The 19,938-nt window shown below is 44.4% G+C and overlaps 1 protein-coding gene across 2 annotated transcripts in view; it reads left to right on the forward strand.

The window, feature by feature from the left end:
* Positions 1-6,353: 6,353 nt before the first annotated feature.
* LOC110498756 (SRC kinase signaling inhibitor 1) overlaps positions 6,354-19,938 on the forward strand; it is a 48,751-nt gene continuing 35,166 nt past the window's right edge. For both annotated transcript variants that reach the window (XM_036955900.1, XM_036955899.1), the window contains exons 1-2: positions 6,354-6,563; positions 18,275-18,301. In XM_036955900.1, coding sequence (XP_036811795.1) covers positions 6,477-6,563; positions 18,275-18,301 — 114 coding nt within the window. In that variant the 5' untranslated portion in view covers positions 6,354-6,476. The remainder of the gene's footprint in view (positions 6,564-18,274; positions 18,302-19,938) is intronic.

A 19,938-nucleotide genomic window follows, 5' to 3' on the forward strand; every position in this document is an offset into this window, starting at 1 on the left:
CGTGAATGAACTTTGTAGCTAACGAATGACATCCATTTATCAATTAACTGGCAAGCAGTGAAGAAGCCAGCAATACTTCAGTCCTACAGGGCTGGTAATTAAATAGCCCATCTGCTCCAAAATAATGCACGTTCCTCACTCCAAGGATGCAATAATATTACGTTATTTGTGTACCATAAGGTATTGTATGCCCTAAGTAGGCCTCTCTCATCACGCCTACTACTCGTATTTGTGTTATTGAACCTATAGTAAACCCTTTTTCATGACATTGTGTACACGCTCCACCCTAATGCTGCTTGGTTGCCCCTCATTCACAGAGCTAGCTGCCTGGCTGAATCCCAGTCTTAATTAGTCTGCATTAATAATTAGTCTGCGTTAATAGCTCACAGACTATGACTCATCCAGCCCGGGCTTTCAGACAATGACACTCATCACTCAGCAAGAACCTGTGTCTGAACCCAGAGGGAGAGAAAGCCTCCTCACTTCCAAGCATAGATCCTAGCCTGGGACAATGTTCGCAATAGCAAATGACTGTGGCCATGGTTAACACAGTCTGCATTGTCAAAACCTAAAAATGACACGCACCAGCTGTCATAGTAGTTATGCACAGGTACTGTATAAAACATATTCCAAAACATAATCCAAGGTATGATCAATCATAAAGTGAATTGAGGTCCATACGATATGCAATGGAATATCGTCATCATTATGTGATTACCATTTCAACCTTTCTATCTGAAGTGGGAGGTGGGGTTGTTATTTGGCCCCCCATGTTTTCTTGGCAAAAACACAAACACCCAAAAATCTGCCTAAACTGATTTTAATTAGGAAAATCGGTTCCCATGTATTCCCATGCATAATAAGAGATGTGATCGTGTAAGCAAGGTTTAAAACAATTATGTTTTAGTCAAATATTATGAAACTCTTTGAATTGGGGTCAATTCGCAGTCTACAATTGATCTGGAATTATGTTCCAGCCCCCTCGACCATCCGCTCAAGAAAAAATTGGCCTGCGGCTGAATCTAGATGATGATCACTGATGTACAGTTTCCGCTGACAAACGGTCACAAATTTGTCTCAGGTCCTCCCAGTGACACTTCACTGAACAATCTGTTCTTGATTGTAATGACAGGGTGTCATGTGCTTAGCTCTGTGACAGGCTGTCGGCTGATGGACCGTGGTAAACTGTGGTACCGTACTGTAAGATGTGGGTGGGATCTTTAGTAGAGAAAGCGGTATATGCTATGAATGTACGGTTTGGGCCAGAGGCCATTGGAATATGAATGAATTGTGGTGGAGAGAGAAGGAATAGAATGAGAGGAGGAGAGAGCACAGTAATGAGAATCTGCAGTAGTGTTTGTTTGTTTGTGTGTGTGTGTTTGTGTGTGTGTGTGTGTGTGTGTGTGTGTGTGTGTGTGTGTGTGTGTGTGTGTGTGTGTGTGTGTGTGTGTGTGTGTGTGTGTGTGTGTGTGTGTGTGTGCGTGCGTGCGTGCGTGCGCGCGCGTGCGTGCGTGCGTACGTGCGCATATATATGTGTTGAGGACATTGAGTTTTCATGGTGAGATGTTTATCTCTGGCAGAACCAATTCCCCCTGCTGGGAGCACAGGGACACACTCAAATAATATATTTTTCATAGAGCACCAATATATTTCAATATTTTGTCCCTGAATGGATGCACACAATTTTCGTGCTCTTCATAATTCTGAATAATACATGCAGACAAACACGACTGTCTGTACTTGATGACAGATTTGTTTCAATATCATATACTCTGGACCCAGCACCCAAAACATTGATAATCTATTATTTTCCTATTTGCATTACTAATGGTTAACATGTCAAACCCTCCATTCACATTGACTAGAATTAAACAGTGGAGTCGGTAGGGTTCAATCCCCTATGTTTCCAGTGCTATTCTGAGGGGTCAGTCATGCTCTTCCAGTAACCAAGCTCTTCAAAAACAGGAAGAGCTAACTGAATTCTAACTGTCTGCAGTCCAGCTGTTGGGTGGAAGGAAGCAGTGTGTCGAAGCCTGGTCCCAGATCTGTTTGTGCTGCCTTGCAAACATTTGACAAGACAGCACAGACAGATCTGGGACCAGGCTAGTATGTCCATGGTTCAGCAAGAAAATGTTTGAGCCGGAGGCTGTCAGAAAGCGGAGATAGCTGTGTGATATCAAGTTGTGAAAGTAATATGGCTGACATCAGTGACCGTCGACCAACTTAGGGAGGGAGTAAATGAAGGAAGGAAGGTTGGTGAGGGTAGGTAACAACATCTCCACCCCACTGATCCTCAACACTGTGGCCCCACAAGGGTGCGTTCTGAGCCCTCTCCTGTACTCCTTGTTCACCCACGACTGTGTGGCCATGCACGCCTCCAACTCAGTCATCAAGTGTGCGGACGACACTACAGTGGTAGGCTTGATTACCAACAACGACGAGACGGCCTACAGGGAGGAGGTGAGGGCCCTCGGAGTGTGGTGTCAGGAAAATAACCTCACACTCAACGTCAACAAAACAAAAGAGGTGATTGTGGACTTCAGGAAACAGCAGAGGGAGCACCCCCCTACCCACATCGACGGGACAGTAGTGGAGAGGGTAGTAAGTTTTAAGTTCCTCGGCTTACACATCACGGACAAACTGAATTGGTCCACCCATACAGACAGCGTTGTGAAGAAGGCGCAGCAGAGCCTCTTCAACCTCAGGAGGCTGAAGAAATTTGGCTTGTCACCAAAAGCACTCATAAACTTCTACAGATGCACAATCGAGAGCATCCTGTCGGGCTGTATCACCGACTGGTACAGCAACTGCTCCGCCCACAACCGTAAGGCTCTCCAGAGGGTAGTGAGGTCTGCACAACGCATCACCGGGGGCAAACTACCTGCCCTCCAGGACACCTTCACCACCCGATGTCACAGGAAGGCCATAAAGATCATCAAGGACAACAACCACCCGAGCCACTGCCTGTTCACCCCACTATCATCCATAAGGCGAGGTCAGTACAGGTGCATCAAAGCAGTTACCAAGAGACTGAAAAACAGCTTCTATCTCAAGGCCATCACTAACATTGAGTGGCTGCTGCCAACATACTGACCCAACTCCAACCACTTTAATAATGGAAATTGATGTAAAAAATGTATCACTAGCCACTTTATACAATGCCACTTAATATAATGTTTACATACCCTACATTACTCATCTCATATATATATACTGTACTCGATACCATCTACTGCATCTTGCCTATGCCGTTCTGTACCATCACTCATTCATATATTTATGTACATATTCTTTATCCCTTTACACTTGTGTGTATAAGGTAGTAGTTATGGAATTGTTAGGTAAGATTACTCGTTGGTTATCACTGAATTGTCGGAACTAGAAGCACAAGCATTTCGCTACACTCGCATTAACATCTGCTAACCATTTGTATGTGACAAATAAAATTTGATTTGATTTGGAGGGATAAGGAGGAAGGTGGAAAGGAAGGAAGGAAGGAAAGAAGTGATTACTTTAAGGAGGGAAGGAGCTATGAAATCATTTTGATAGAACTTGGCCAGAACACAAACTTACCACTCCCAGAGCTGAGCAGAAATAATCAGGAGTCAGTGTGAGGAAATCATTTTTAAAAAAATGGCCTCTGTCACACCTCCCATGTCAGCAGCGACCAAGGTTGTTGTGTTTGCCCCATAATGAGAAATGTTTGGCCACAGCCTTGAGCCAAGCCATTTGGAATTTGTCCAGACTCCAGGTTGGCTGAAATATGACGGCGCCCGGGCAATGACTATCACTCACCGCGTCTTAAGTTCCGCTTTAACTCTAATGAACACTGGCTCCGATGATGAATCTTCGGCCGCCTCACAAACTGTACCGGGATGACGACACTTTATGGACGAGATAGGTCGAGGAGAGAGGGAGAGTAGGAGGGGTGAAGGAGAGCGATGGCCTCCCCCTACAGTGACAAAGTTGACATAAAAGATTCAACGGTGTGAGTAGGAGAAATTAAAAGGATGTTCGTCACCAGTATTAATGGTGTAATTAACGTTCCCGTAACATTTCTAATAACAGGTGAGGAAGGGACCTGTGTTGGAGGTGACGGGTCATTAAGAATCCCACTGCTGTGAGTTATACTGCCATGTCAGGGGGTGGAAAAGCACTGGGGAGGTACAAGGCTCCTTGTATATAGATGGATGGAACTGGTTTCATTGCAAATGTCATTTGTTATATTAATATAATTTGAATATCAAAAAAAGAAAAGAAAGAAAAGTGAATATGCCGTCTATTCACATCACTTTAAGAATAGAATAGAACTGTCAATACTATTTTGTCCAATCGATGTGAAAATATGCCTTTGGGCTTCACACATGTTCCATTAGAAAACCTTCAGCCTACGATAGATTTCCCCTGTCTCCTCTAACAGATATTTTGCTGTCATGGCTGCATCATGGAATCCCTGGATCCCTGCCCTACTCCACCACAAGATTTACATCTGAAACCAAATCAATCATACCAAACCCTGCAAAAAGCATCATCACAGTTATTGCTATGTAAAAAATAGACTGCTGACATGCACGATTTTGGGGAATTGTGGACTAATGAACGAAATGCTGAAGAGTGTTTTTGAGTGAACTATCCCTTTAAACTGGGTGCAGGGCACCAGCCCTTGACTGTATTTACCTTAAAGAACATGTGTGGCGTTCGGAGAACTTTAACAGCTGTGTGGCAGTGGCTCTCTAACCCTGAGATAATCACATGTAGAGTTGCCCCTCCACAGACTAAGTAATGGGGCTAAACTGCAGAAGATCAATATGGATCCCTCTATCAGCGTGTTCAGAAGACATTTGATTTACTGTATGGATTCAGTGCTTTCAGCTGTTTAGATACTGTAGGCCGACGTGCCAAAACAGAGGGGAGTGCAACACTGAATGGTTAACGGCTCAACGACTTACGTAACATTTTGAAATAATGCATTGACGCATGCACTGCTATGGTTGATCATGTTATCTGACACGGATCGTTTTCTCCTTTATTTATGAGTTGATTGGTGGACTGTATTGCGTCCAATTCTGGATGCACAGCTGCGGTTGCAGACGGAGAGTTTGTGTGGGAAGAGCCTGTGTGTGCGCGTGTGTGTGGGACTTCACGTGCCTTCTCTCTCTCTCTCTCTCTCTCTCTCTCTCTCTCTCTCTCTCTCTCTCTCTCTCTCTCTCTCTCTCTCTCTCTCTCTCTCTCTCTCTCTCTCTCTCTCTCTCTCTCTCTCTCTCTCTCTCTCTCTCTCTCTCTCTCTCTCTCTCTCTCTCTCTCTCTCTCTCTCTCTCTCTCTCTCTCTCTCTCTCTCTCTCTCATGCTCTGCCCATTCAATTCACGGGAGACAGTGGAAAAGCTATTTTCTACGGTCTGGTACTGCCTAGCCAGCAGATCTAGTTACTATGGATCTTCTGAAAAGGGACATTCACTGGGTTTCCCTAGGCAGCTCATTTAGCTCCTTTAGTGACCATCCTTCGTCAATTTATTCAATATCTCTATGGCCAGAAGGTGGCGCTCTGAAGGAACAGCTCACAACCAATCACGGCTTCTAACACCGAATGGTCCTGACACGCATGGGTGACAAACTTGCTGTCATCGCCAAGATTTGTGACCTCACCCTGTGACAGTAGTGTCCCCTTGAGGCCCCAACAAGATAGGCTTGACTGTTGTGGGCTTTGGCAGATGCTACAGCTGTTGGGGCTATAGATATACATTGTTTTTGTGTGTATGTATGTGTGTATGTATGTGTTTATCTGAATGAGATTTCCTTTGGCTCTGGGATTATTGGTAGCCAATGACTGGATCATACGTACATGTCAGATGGCTCTGAGAGAGTCCTATCTCTCCAAGCAGCTCCTCCACAGGAGGTTGGTGGCACCTTAATTGGGGAGGACGCGCTCATGGTAATGACTGGAGCGGAATCAGTGGAATGGGATCAAATACATTAAACACGGTTTCCAGGTGTTCGATGCCATACCATTCGCTTCGTTCCAGCCATTGTAATGAGCCGTTCTCCCCTCAGCAGCCTACAGTGATCTCCTCCTCTAACACCCAACATACATACAGCAATATCTATCCTGTATTTACCTTTATGGAAAAGTAATGATGATATCAAACATTTTGCATTTGTTATTAAATCAACCAGAGCACATTTTCTCACCTTTCACTTCCTCTCTCCAATCCAACCCCTGGCCCATGTTTCCTCACTTTTGACCCCTTCAGGCCGGGATAGAAGAAAGGGTCACAAGATCTCCGCTGGGGATGCCGAGTTCCCGCGGGAGTACCACACCCTGGGCCACGGTGGCACGCGTCGTTTCCCTGACAACAACAACGGGGGGCAGGCGCCCACCTCGGGGGACCGCCAACGCCACAACGACATCGCTGCCAAGAGCCTGGAGGCCCTTACGAACCTTCACAAGGCTGACATAGAGCGCCAGCGCGGAGCCTTCATGGACCTCCAGAAGAATCAGAAGTACCCGGCCAGCCCCTGTATGTCTCAGGGCCAGGGCTCACCTAACTGTGGCCGCCAACAGCAGGTAACATCTCAATACTCTCAAAACCATGGCCAGAATCAACCCCCCAGCATCTACCCTGATCTATTTTCACTTTGTGAAAGAATTGGTGTAAAGAATATGGTGACAAATTATATGACTTATCAATTTCTTTAAGATCTACCTTGGCCATAGCCGTTGCCCATCCCAGGTACAAAAGCAGTTGAGAACCACAGGAGTATCCAGGTGTCAATTCATCAGTTCATCATGACATCGTTGGCTAGTAGAGTTATCAGAAGGTGTCAGAGGGAGAGGGAGATGGAAACAGAGATTTGAGATAGGAAGGACAAATAGAGATACTGTATATACCCTTATCCCTTGCCATCCCTCTACCCTGATCCCTCCGTCCCTCCGTCCCTCTACCTCAATCCCCTCCCTGAGAATTCTGCCGTCTCTCCACACTCTCCTCCATCGGGCCAAATATCCCTCCATCCACTTCTCTCTTTCCTCCCCAGCTTTTCATTTGCTCTGTGTATTTACCCTGGCACAGCCATTTATCTCTGCACACAAGCGAGAGAGAGAGAGAGAGAGAGAGAGAGAAAGAGGGAGAAAAAGAGGGAGAGATGGAAGGACAAATAAAGAGAGAAACAGGTGGAGTCCGTGGTTTCCATGGCAACCCCCATTCCCATATAAGGAAGTCAATGATATCATATGGCTGGTAATGCCTAGGCAAGAAGAGAGAGTGGAAGAGAGTACGGATGGCAGCAGCAGAGAGAGGGAGAGAAACAGAGAGGAATGAGTTGTGAGAGAAAGACTGAAACTGGGATTGGGCTGTAGTGGTATAGAGACAGAGAGAGAGAGGACACTCTACTCTGCTTGGCTCTACTTTGTATATAACCAGACCAACACTGCCTGGGATTTATTGATTCCTCGGGGGCTCGTGGGAGAACAGAGCGAATGCCGTCAGAAAATGGAGAGGGGGGAGGAGGAAGGAGAGGGAGGCATGTGGAGCAGCATGCGAACCGACGAACCACCACCAGTCACCAGCAGTAGCAGGCTCGATAAGTAGCAACAACGGTACCAGTTCTCCCTTTCATTATTTAATGGAGACGTGCAGAATCCTGTCTGTTCTGGTGTTACTGTGGGATAGATGACTTTCTGCTGCCTCATGTGATGCAGAGAGAGGGAGAAAAGGATAGACAGAAAGGGGTGAGGGAGAAAGAGAGCGCGTGCAAGAGAGCTGTATCTGTACCTGACTGCGTGCGTGTGTGCATGTGACCATGATCAGCAAGAGTCTGTGTAATTCTGTGAGTTTATAAGGGAGACCAGTGCAGGTAAGACATGATGTAATTGGTATGCCTCTCCTCTACTCCCTGCTTTCTGCAGGGATCAGAGGACGGGTGTGTGAGTGTGTGTATGATATGTGTGTGGTGTGTTTTGGCTGGCTCATTCCGGGGTGGTACTGGCATGCAGGTGTTGGCCAGGTGTGGATGTGGTGCCGCAGTGTCTGAAAGACTAGGAGGGGGACTGTGTGTGTGCGTGTGTGTGTGTGTGTGTGTGTGTGTGTGTGTGTGTGTGTGTGTGTGTGTGTGTGTGTGTGTGTGTGTGTGTGTGTGTGTGTGTGTGTGTGTGTGTGTGTGAGAGAGAGAGAGACAGAGACAGACAGAGTGAGAGAGAGAGAGAGAGAGAGAGAGAGAGAGAGAGAGAGAGAGAGAGAAAGAGAGAGAGAGAGAGAGAGAGAGAGAGAGAGAGAGAAATTAGCTGCTTGGCATGCAGGTCAGGCATGCGTCTCTCTCTCTCTCTCTCTCTCTCTCTCAGTACATGTCCATCGTGGGATTCAGCTTGTGTGATTGAGAAATATGGCAGCCCATATGGGCATTGTGTCACGGTGCATAGGGGCTCGGGTTTATTGTGTGTGGGGCAAATGTAATGTTCTGAAACACCCTCTTGTTAGTGCATATTGGAGGAGAGGTGGGCAGGGGAGGCTGAGGTAAGAGGGGTGAAGACAGAAAGGTGGATGAAGACATGAATAGAAAAAGAGTGGGATGTGGGAGAATGTTTTCAAGAGGTGCATATGCATAAGTCTACTGGTCTGTTAGCGGGTGGAGTTGAGAAGAGTTTGTGCGTCTAGCGGTAGGTGGTAGTGAGTATGTGTTGAGTTCAGGTAGACGTGTATGCTGAGTTCCACATCGGTCAGATGTGGTCAGATAGCATCTACTCCCTAGGGGGTAGGGATTGATGGAATTGGAATTGATTGGAATTCAGCATATGGTTAGGAGTAGAGTGTTCAAGAGAGATCTTCTTCAAGATGCGAGCAGCGTCCCAGTCCTCCAAGTAGATATACACAGTAGGACACATACATGACATCCAAAACAAACCATGTGAGCAACTATTCTCCACATCATACTTCAATTTCAAGTTTAAGTAAAACATGTACAAAGTAGACACTGATATGCAATATAGTTATAGGGTAATGCAAATCAATAAAACACCATTTAAACAGAAAAACACAAGAGAGGTGAGGAAATAGAATCCCTAAAATAGGGGTCCTAGTGACATTTGTCAATAAGAGCCTTGTGTCGAGGCATGGCCAATAGAATGGGGTCTGATTGGTGGTAGTATGGCTGTGCAGGCTGACAAATGTTCAGGTAGACACATGATTGCTAGCTCCGACTCGGACAGAAGCCTGCAGGACACACAATGCTCTATGTATCTGGGTCACAGGAGCCCGCAGGCCTCTGTTCTGTTGGTTTTTATCCCCAATTCGTATCTTCCTCCCCTCCTGCCTATGCTCTGCTCTGTCTATCCTCATCCAGCTTTTCTCCTCCACATCCTCTCTCAACAGAGGGTAGGAACTCATTGAATATTTCCTCTCAAACCAGTGTAGGACAATTTTGACTTTGCAGCTTGCCCATCTAGTGGAGTCAGTTCTGCCTCAAGGACATGACTCATCCCAATAAACGTCAACCTGCTCAAGAGCTATCTATTGCAGGATAAATCAATGTTAGATTTTACATAGCTGGCCATAAATGGATGTTACAATTCACTTTATGGGTTGGTTCTGTAGGCTTCTACTACAGATAGTAATGTGATTAGACTATACCTTCATATAAAACAAAAAACTGAGTTTGTCAGATTTCCAGTCATTGCAATTAATGTTATACCCCTTGATCTTCAAGAATAGGACTTGGAAATATGGAAACATAGATTAGCCAAATTGTTTTACCTGAGCGTAAGCCAAAAACGAAGGACTTATTAGCCAGCCCTACTCTGTTGTTTATGATTTTGTTGTCATGGAGGACTGATTGGGCTCATTCCTTCGAGTTGAAAAATAAATGCTGCTTTTGGGAAAAGTGCTATTTGCATGTGAAAAATGAGCGCATTATTCTGCATTTGCTATACTGTAGGCCTATTGTTTACGTTTTTTGTTGGTGACACTTTGATATCTTGATCATTTGCAGCTGTTTAAGTCTATCAATAGTACACAAGTTTGAGCATGTGTCTGTTAAGCATAAGGGCATTTTTGGAGGGAATCAGCACAAATAAGATTGAGAAATAAAAGCTCTACTTGTGGTCAAACTACTTTTGACAGTATGGAGCACAACACCACGTGGGGTTTAGACAGGATGAACTCCCTTAAACATTTTATTCCACAGGCTGGGATCTGCACTGCAGCTGTTGCAAGAGCACATTTTTCACTAGCTAGGTGTCCTCTAGTCGCAAATATAATGATTGATAGGCAGCTTAAACGTCTTCAATTCAACCATTATTGGGTTCAAATATGCATGTACAATTGGGAACTGCCATCCACAACAACCACAATCTGAAAGGTGCAGATAGCTAAATGACAGAGCAGCAGTGTGATTCACCTCAATTTATTATGTATATCCAACCCAGTATCACAGATTATTGTGAAATAGACACAAATTGCTTATTGGAAATTTGTGATATGCGCACAAAAAAAAAAGAAACAAAAATGGTATACAGTGCATTTGAATCCCAGATAAAAACAGTAGGTTACTTAAATTGAATTGAAGGAGTTTAAGCTGCCTATCAATCATTCTGTATATTGCTGGCCCTTCTTTGGGCACTGTGTTAACTAACCTCCAGACGAGCTTCAATGCCATACAACTCTCCCTCCGTGGCCTCCAATTGCTCTTAAATGCTATTAAAACTAAATGCATGCTCTTCAACCGATCGCTGCCCACACCTACCCACCCATCCAGCATCACTACTCTGGACGGTTCTGACTTAGAATATGTGGACAACTACAAATACCTAGATGTCTGGTTAGACTGTAAATTCTCCTTCCAGACTCACATTAAGCATCTCCAATCCAAAATTAAATCTAGAATCGGCTTCCTATTTCACAACAAAGCATCCTTCACTCATGCTGCCAAACATACCCTAGTAAAACTGACTATCCTACCAATCCTTGACTTCGACGATGTCATTTACAAAATAGCCTCCAACACTCTACTCAGCAAATTGGATGCAGTGCCATCCGTTTTGTCACCAAAGCCCCATATACTACCCACCACTGCGACCTGTATGCTCTCGTTGGCTGGCCCTCGCTTCATATCCGTCGCCAAACCCACTGGCTTCAGGTCATCTAGGTAAAGCCCCACCTTATCTCAGCTCACTGGTCACCATAGCAGCACCCACCCGCAGCACGCGCTCCAGCAGGTAAATTTCACTGGTCACCCCCAAAGCTAATTCCTCCTTCGGCCGCCTTTCCTTCCAGTTCTCTGCTGCCAATGACTGGAACGAACTGCAAAAATCACTGAAGCTGGAGACTCATGTCTCCCTCACGAGCTTTAAGCACTAGCTGTCAGAGCAGCTCACAGATCACTGCACCTGTGCGTAGCCAATCTGTAAATAGCCCATCCAACTACCTCATCACCATATTGTTATTTAATTTATTTAGCTCCTTTTCACCCCAGTACCACTACTTGCACACTCATCTTCTGCACATCTATGACCCCAGTATTTAATTTGCCATACTGTAATAATTTTGCCACTATGGCCTATTTATTGCCTCACCCCCCTTATCCTACCTCATTTGCACACACTGTTTATACACTTTTTCTATTGTATTATTGACTGTGTTTGTTTATGCCATGTGTAACTCTGTGTTGTTGTTTGTGTCTCACTGCTTTGCTTCATCTTGGCCAGGTCACAGCTGTAAATGATAAGTTGTTCTCAACTAGCCTACCTGGTTAAATAAAGGTGAAATAAAAAAAATTTAAACAAATGTTTTTGCGATTGGAGGACAGCTAGCTAGTGAAAAATGTGCTCTTGCAACAAGCTGCAGTGAGGATCCCCAGCTTTGGAATAAACTCCCCTGTTGCCACTGTCACGTCCGTCGTACGAAGGAGACCAAGGTGCAGCGTGGTATGCGTACATTCTTATTTATTTAATGAATGAACACTGAACAAACAAAATAACAAAATAACAAAATGAACCGTGAAGCTATATGGAGAGTGCAGACAGGCAACTAAACATAGAATAAGATCCCACAAACAACAAAAGGGAAATGGCTACTTAAATATGATCCCCAATCAGAGACAACGATAAACAGCTGCCTCTGATTGGGAACCATATCAGGCCACCATAAACATACAAATACCGAGACCTACAAAACCCTAGACATACAAAAACCCTAGACAATACAAAGCCCCTAGACAATACAAAAACTAACGTATCACACCCTGACCTAACCAAAATATAAAGAAAACAGAGATATCTCCGGTCAGGGCGTGGCAGTACCCCCCCCCCAAAGGTGCGGACTCTCAGGCATAAACCTGAACCTATAGGGGAGGGTCTGGGTTGGCATCTACCCTCGGTGGCGGCTCTGGTTCTGGACGCCGGCCCCCCCCTCTTTACGCTGATCCCTCCGCCTTTGTAGAACTGGACCGTGGATCATCGCCGGAGGCTTTAGACTGTGGATCATCGCCGGAGTCCCCGGACTGGGGACCGTCGCTGGAGGCCCCGGACTGGGGACCGTCGCTGGAGACTCCGGACTAAGGATCTTCGCTGGAGGCTCCGGACTAACCGCTGGTGGTGCCGGGCTAAAGACACGCACCTCAGGGCGAGTGCGGGGAGGAGGCACAGAACGTACTGGACTGGAGGCTCCGGACTGGGGATCGTCGCTGGAGGCTTCGAAATGGAGATCGTCGCTGGAGGCTCCGGACTGGGGATCGTCGCTGGAGGCTCCGGACTGGGGATCGTCGCTGGAGGCTCCGGACTGGGGATCGTCGCCGGAGGCTCTGGACTGTGGAGGCGCACTGGATACCTGGTGCGTGGTGCCGGCGCTGGTGGTGCCGGGCTAAAGACACGCACCTCAGGGCGAGTGCGGGGAGGAGACACAGGACGTACTGGACTGTGGAGGCGCACTGGAGGTCTGATGCGTGGTGCCGGCACTGGTGGTACCAGGCTGGGGACATGCACCTCAGGGCGACTGAGAGGAGCAGAAACAGGGAGTACTGGACTGTGGAGGCGCACTGGAGGTCTGATGCGTGGGACCGGTACAGGTAGTACCGGGCTGATGACACGCACCTCAGGGCGAGTGCAGAGAAGAGACACAGGACGTACTGGACTGTGGAGGCCCACTGGAGACCTGATGCGTGGGACCGGTACAGGTGGCACCGAGCTGATGACACACACCTCAGGGCGAGTGCAGAGAGGAGGCACAGGACTCACTGGACTGGACTCACTGGACTGTGCCGGCCTGGTGCGTGTTGCCAGCACTGGTGGTACCGGGCTGAAGAGACACACCTCAGGACGAGTGCGGGGAACTGACTCAGGTGGCATCGGACGGCTAACACGCTCCTCAGGGCGAATGCCATGCATACTACGCCAAACCAACAGCTCTCTCTCTTCACTCTCCTCCCCTCGAAGGTTTCTAGCTCTCCCCTCCGTTCACTTTCCTCCAATAACTCCTCGACAGTCTCTGACTCACCCCTGAACTTCGCCAACCACTCCGTGTGCCACCCCCCAGAAAATGATTGGGGTTTCTGTGGCCTACCTCTTTGGTATAACTCCTCGTAACATCTCCGTTCCGCTTTCGCTGCCTCGATTTCTTCCCTCGGACGGCGATACTCCCCCGCCTGCGTCCAGGGTCCTGCTCCATCCAAAATCTCCTCCCAGGTTCATTCCTCCTGAACACGCTGCTTGGTCCTTTTATGGTGGGATCTTCATGGGAAGAAGTGGACCAAAGCACAGCATTGTGAGCGTACATTTTCTCGCCAACAAAACAAGAAACAAAGAAACGACCGTGAAGCTTAGAAGGGCTATAGTGCCACTAACAAAGATAACTTCCCACCATAACACCAAAAGGGAAATGGCTACCTAAATATGATCCCCAATCAGAGACAACGATAAACAGCTGCCTCTGATTGGGAACCATATCAGGCCACATACAAATACCTAGACCTACAAAAGCTAGACATACAAAAACCATAGACAATACAAAACCCCTAGACAATACAAAAACTAGCATATCCACCCTAGTCACACCCTGACCTAACCAAAATATAAAGAAAACAGAGATATTTCCGGTCAGGGCCCTGACCTTAGATATCTCTGTTTTTCTATTTTGGTTAGGTCAGGGTGTGACTAGGGTGGGTACTCTAGTTGTTGTATGTCTAGGGTTTGTGTCATCTAGGGTTTTTGTATGTCTATGTATAGTTGCCTTAGTGCACATCAGTAGCTTCACGTTTCGTTTGGTTGTTTGTTGTTTTGTTCAGTGAGTTTTGATCTATTAAAATTATGTGGAACTCTACTCACGCTGCGCCTTGGTCCAATCCTTACGATGAACGTGACACCTGTGGTGTTGTGGTCCATAATGTCAAAAATAGTTTAGAAGGGAGGTTTGTCGGGGAGGATGGGTGGGCGTATAACGGGAACGTCTATCAACCCAAAGGTTGTGTGTTTGAATCTCATCATGGATAACTTTAGCATTTTTGCTGATTAGTTACTTTGCAACTACTTAGCATGTTAGCTAACCCTGACCTTAACCCTTTAACCTAACTCCTAAACCTAACCTTTTAAGTACAGCTAGCATGTAAACTAGCCCTAACCTTAAACCCTAACCATACCCTAACCTTAACCCCTAACCCTAATGTTAAACCCTAGCTTAGCTAACATTAGCCCCAACAAATTGTAGTTTGTGTAATGTATACAAATGCATTATGAAGAAAGACACAAACCGGTGCGTGTGGCACATACTACCATACCCCGTTCAAAGGCACTTGAATATTTTGTCTGGCCCACTCACACTCTGAATGGCACACATACATAATCCATGTCTCAATTGTCCCAAGGCTTTAAAATCCTTCTTTAACCTGTTTCCTCCTACATCTACACGGGTTGAAGTGGATTTAACAAGTAAAATCAATAAGGGACCATAGCTTTCACCTGGTCAGTCTATGTCATGGAAACATGTTTTGTACACTCAGTGTAGCTTGGAATGTAGCATACAAAAGCCTATTCCTGCCCTTTTCCCGCGATCCATCAAACGCATTTGGTGTCATAGTGGTCTCTGACTTGTGGTCAGACTCGCTCAGGAGGAGCAAACTTAAACTTGCAATGATGATTTCAATGTCGTTGAGAAAACAGAAAGGTGTCCAATTTTCTGAATTTAAAAGTAATCCTACAAGTAATCATCTAGTTTTTTAAAAAGTATCTTTAAACCGATTATAATATTTTAGCTGGTAACGTAACGGGTTACGGTTACAGTGTTTTGGTTATCCATTACATGTAACGGGTCCACATGTAATCCGTTACTCCCCAACCCTGAGTATGATATATGTGAATGTAGCAGGGTCATTCTTGAATTGCGGTGGTGTTTGCTTCCGTCGCCATGAAAAACACTTGACAAATAGTTACATATACAAGGCATTGTTGAATACTCGTTTCTGATTGGGGTTGAACAGCATTCTAGAGCTTGCATTATTCACCTTTATAAATTGGGCCCTCAATGCTGATTGGCTGAAAGCCTTGGTATATTTAAGCAATATGGCATGGGGGGGGGGGGTGATATATGGCCAATATAATATGGCTAAGGGCTCTTCTTAGGCACAAAGCATCGAGGTGCCTTATTGCTATTATAAACTGGTTACCAACGTAATTAGAGCAGTAATAATAAATGATTTGTCATATCCATGGTATACGGTCTGATATACCATGGCTGTTAACCAACCAGCATTCAGGGCTCGAACCACCCAGTTTTTAACTTTCTCCCTTTCATATTGAACTGTTTATTTAATCACAAATCATAATGCAAGTCCTTTATACTGCAAAACTTTAAGTATATGCATTGTTTAAGGCAAGCATATTGGCTTGACCGAGTAATGATGAGTACAGTTGTAGTGACATGTTTTTGGCATTTAGGGATATTTATCTATTATTTTGAAAGCTAGAATGAAAACATAGTATTTCATACTGTATATTGTATATATCAATGAAAACAAAAAATGCTATTGAAATAGAATGTAATATTTGTTGGTTTTACATCAGCAGTTTTCCTGTTATTATACAGTATGTCACTTGGTAAATTACTGTAGTTAGTTAGTCTAGCCAGCTACAGTATCTAAACGTAGTAACCATGGCCGAATTACACCCGGGCACGCAGGGAACGTTCCCAGGGGCCCTGACTTCTAGGGGGCCCCATTTGATTTTGTTAGTCACTCTCACTCAGATATCATATTAACATGGCATAAGTCATGTGTAGAATTGCAGGAAATTAGCTTTTGAAACTGCACAAAAATATGTTTAATGTAACGCACACGTATTTGTTTATTTTTTGTTAATAAAATACTTTTTAATCCCACCGCTGCGTTAATGTGAGTTAATGTGTAGTGGCTAATTGTATAGCTAATAGGCTATGTGTTTGTAGATTGACTGAGGCGAATGAAGCTACAACAACCAATGTGATATTTTTTTTATTTTTTATTTCACCTTTATTTAACCAGGTAGGCTAGTTGAGAACAAGTTCTCATTTGCAACTGCGACCTGGCCAAGATAAGGCATAGCAGTGTGAACAGACAACACAGAGTTACACATGGAGTAAACAATTAACAAGTCAATAACACAGTAGAAAAAAGGGGAGTCTATATATACATTGTGTGCAAAAGGCATGAGAAGGTAGGCAAATAATTACAATTATGCAGATTAACACTGGAGTGATAAATGATCAGAAGGTTATGTACAGGTAGAGATATTGGTGTGCAAAAGAGCAGAAAAATAAATAAATAAAAACAGTATGGGGATGAGGTAGGTGAAAATGGGTGGGCTATTTACCAATAGACTATGTACAGCTGCAGCGATCGGTTAGCTGCTCAGATAATGGCTGGGATAATTTTTGCTCGTTTTTGCTGTTCTCCAAATTGCATTCTAGTGTTTTAACATTGTATAGAAATGCAGTAAATGAGCTTCAACTTTCTTAAGACTTCCCTTCGAACCTCACTTAAACTCAGATCCCGACTAAGAAAAGTATTAGCCAATTCAGGGCCGGATCTAGCCTTTTGGGGGCCCTAAGCGAGATTTGGTTGGTATTTGGCCATGATTGCCACTTTAGAAAATCCTAAATGACCTCAAATTTGTCTTTGGTGTTAGCGTAATTGGTGTTACTAATCCTACTGGTGGTACGGTGTTATCATAATGGTAAAAATTATTTAAAGTCATTAAGCTGCCATATTAGTTGATGAAAAGACATACCCCCCCCCCCCCCCCCCCCCCCCCCAAAAGTGAACTTTTTCCTCAAATGCCATGCCCAAATGCCACTGCAATTCAAGAATGACCCAGTTGTTTAGATTAGTGATAAACTAGCCAGCTATCATCCCCAATTTAGACTAACCAAAAAAGTATAGTGTACTTGACACCCTGGCACAAGGCCTACATAATGTTGTGAGAGTTTCATGGTTATAGCCTACCATTGACACTGTGACTCAAGTACTCTACACACAGTTACAATAGCCAAATACATACTAATAGATTCAATGAACTTTGCCCTCTGTGTTGGAGGCTGCCCAAATTCCCTTAAAAAGCCAAGCTTCTTCAATCCAGTGTCTGTGTATTACTTTAATCCGCTCCTGAATTTGAGCCAGCTAATTGTGTGAATGGTAGGCAGTGAATTGCTAGCTAGCTGGTGTGGGTGTATTATTGGTATGGGTGTCTGGTGTAGTGTCTGGTAAACATTTGATTAATTGTTCGGAAGCAATTACAAGCAATTAAAAGGCTATTATGATGGCACTGAAGGACATTGGAAATGAATCTGCGCTATCATCACAATAATTAGCCCCTCACTTTCGGACTGGATCTGATGGAGAGAAAAATATGAAGATATTTTATACCTCTCCTTTTTTAGTCTTCAGAAAGACTTAAACTTCTCCCTCTCTCTACACCGATAAAGTATACTTTCAAACCTTCCCAACTTTATTTGTCACAGCTGCGTTATCTCTGAAACGTCTGACTGGCAGCGGATAGATGGATCTTTCTCACTCACTCCGCCCTTTCCTCCATCTCACACATTTCTCCCCATCCAACTCTCTCTCTGACAAACTGTTGTCCAGCTTAATGGATGGAAACATATCTAACTCTCTTCTTTCTTTCTTTCTTTCTTTCTTTCTTTCTTTCTTTCTTTCTTTCTTTCTTTCTCTCTCTCTCTCTCTCTCTCTCTCTCTCTCTCTCTCTCTCTCTCTCTCTCTCTCTCTCTCTCTCTCTCTCTCTCTCTCTCTCTCTCTCTCTCCCCCTAGCAACAGCCAAACTACTGGAGTTTCAAGGTCAGTTCGTGTTTTAGTGTGAATCTATGTCTCTGTCTCTGTGGATTGGTCTAGAATGGGATAATCTGTGTGTGGATCTTTGTGCTTCTCTTACCTCAATGTGAGTGTTGTAGTGTTGGCACACTACTGAGACGTATGACTGGTGTTGGAGTACATCTGCTGCTGTGTTTTGGGTCCCTCATAAAAGGCCAAATCCTAACTTGATATTCATTTGCTGAAATTGCTCATCTCGCAAATCATGCATTGATGTCGATGGGAGATTTGTGCGAAAAGTAACTTGTGCCTGGAACTCAAGTTAGGATTTGGGCCAAAGAGAATTATAAAAGCAGACATCCTTGAATAACCCTAATCAATATGTAATATTTTATATAAAAATATATGTAAATCATTTGCCTGATTTGCCAAATTTTGGGGTTACATTCCATTGCATATAAATCACCATGGCTGTAGAACAGTTCTGTCTACAAGGTTTAGGTACTCTTAGTGGACACAAATCGCATTCTGGCCCAATATGGCTGCCGTGCATCACCCAGGTGGGCACTTTGTATTGCTTCCCCCATATTCTGGAATGTCACTATGTAAAGCTGATACAGATCATGCGGATTGGAAGGGCTACTGATTCTGTTGCCTCATCAGATAAGGCCCTATCATATGGAGGGGGCAAGTGACGCTACAGTACATATGTGACCAACCGCCTCAATTCGGTCTTATGTAGCAACATTTTAAATTGAGTTTTTTTTACATTGGATAAAAGTATAGACGAAGAGCTACAAAATGGTATATCATACACTGCAGTTGATGAACAATGGGAAAGTAATTCTGCTTTGAAAGTTGATCAACTTGCAGCCCCACTTTTGAGAAAATGGCCCTTGAATGTTTTGGTACACCTACTGGATAACTATTCTTTGTCTACACCTATTCAGCATTGTTCACACCCTCACATGTGAGGCCATGTGCTAAACAGAGTGAGTGAAGTAGTGTAGTAAACAACCAAAAATGTCAAGACTAAAAGTGGTGGAAGTAGTAGCCTACAATAAGGAAAAACTCCAGGTAAAAATACACTTTATCTTGTTCTTCACATTACCATCGCTGGTAGACACACACTCTTTTAAAGGAAATCTAAGTGGCACAAGATACAGAAGGTGTAAACTGTACAGTGAAATAGTTACTTGCAAAGTTGCATAGTATAGCAATATCAAAAATAGAAAGTGTTCAGATAAAATATTTTATAATTATTAGATGCTTACCCAGACACACCTGTCTAAATTGATGGGTCATGTGAAAGAAATGCTATAGATGGGTCGTTATTGAAATACAACAGATGGCCGTAATCACCCCCAGACACACCTGGCTAACTTGACGGGTCATGTAATCATCTGGTGAAGTGGAGTCTTTTGTTTAGACAAGTAACTAGCTAGCTAGCTAGCTAAACAATGAACTATAATTCCAACCCATAGCTGTAGTATGAATCTGCATGTAGCTAAAGCTAACCAACTAGGTTCAATGTTAGCTATCTAGCAATGCAAATGGCTTTCCGAGATACTTATAATATTACTACACAGATCATACACGTAACATTAGCTAGCGAGCCAGCAAGCTAACGTTTGCTAGCTAGCTTAACTTGCAATGAAAACAAC

The sequence above is a fragment of the Oncorhynchus mykiss genome, chromosome 20, assembly GCF_013265735.2.
Source record: "Oncorhynchus mykiss isolate Arlee chromosome 20, USDA_OmykA_1.1, whole genome shotgun sequence".
Lineage (NCBI taxonomy): Eukaryota > Metazoa > Chordata > Actinopteri > Salmoniformes > Salmonidae > Oncorhynchus > Oncorhynchus mykiss.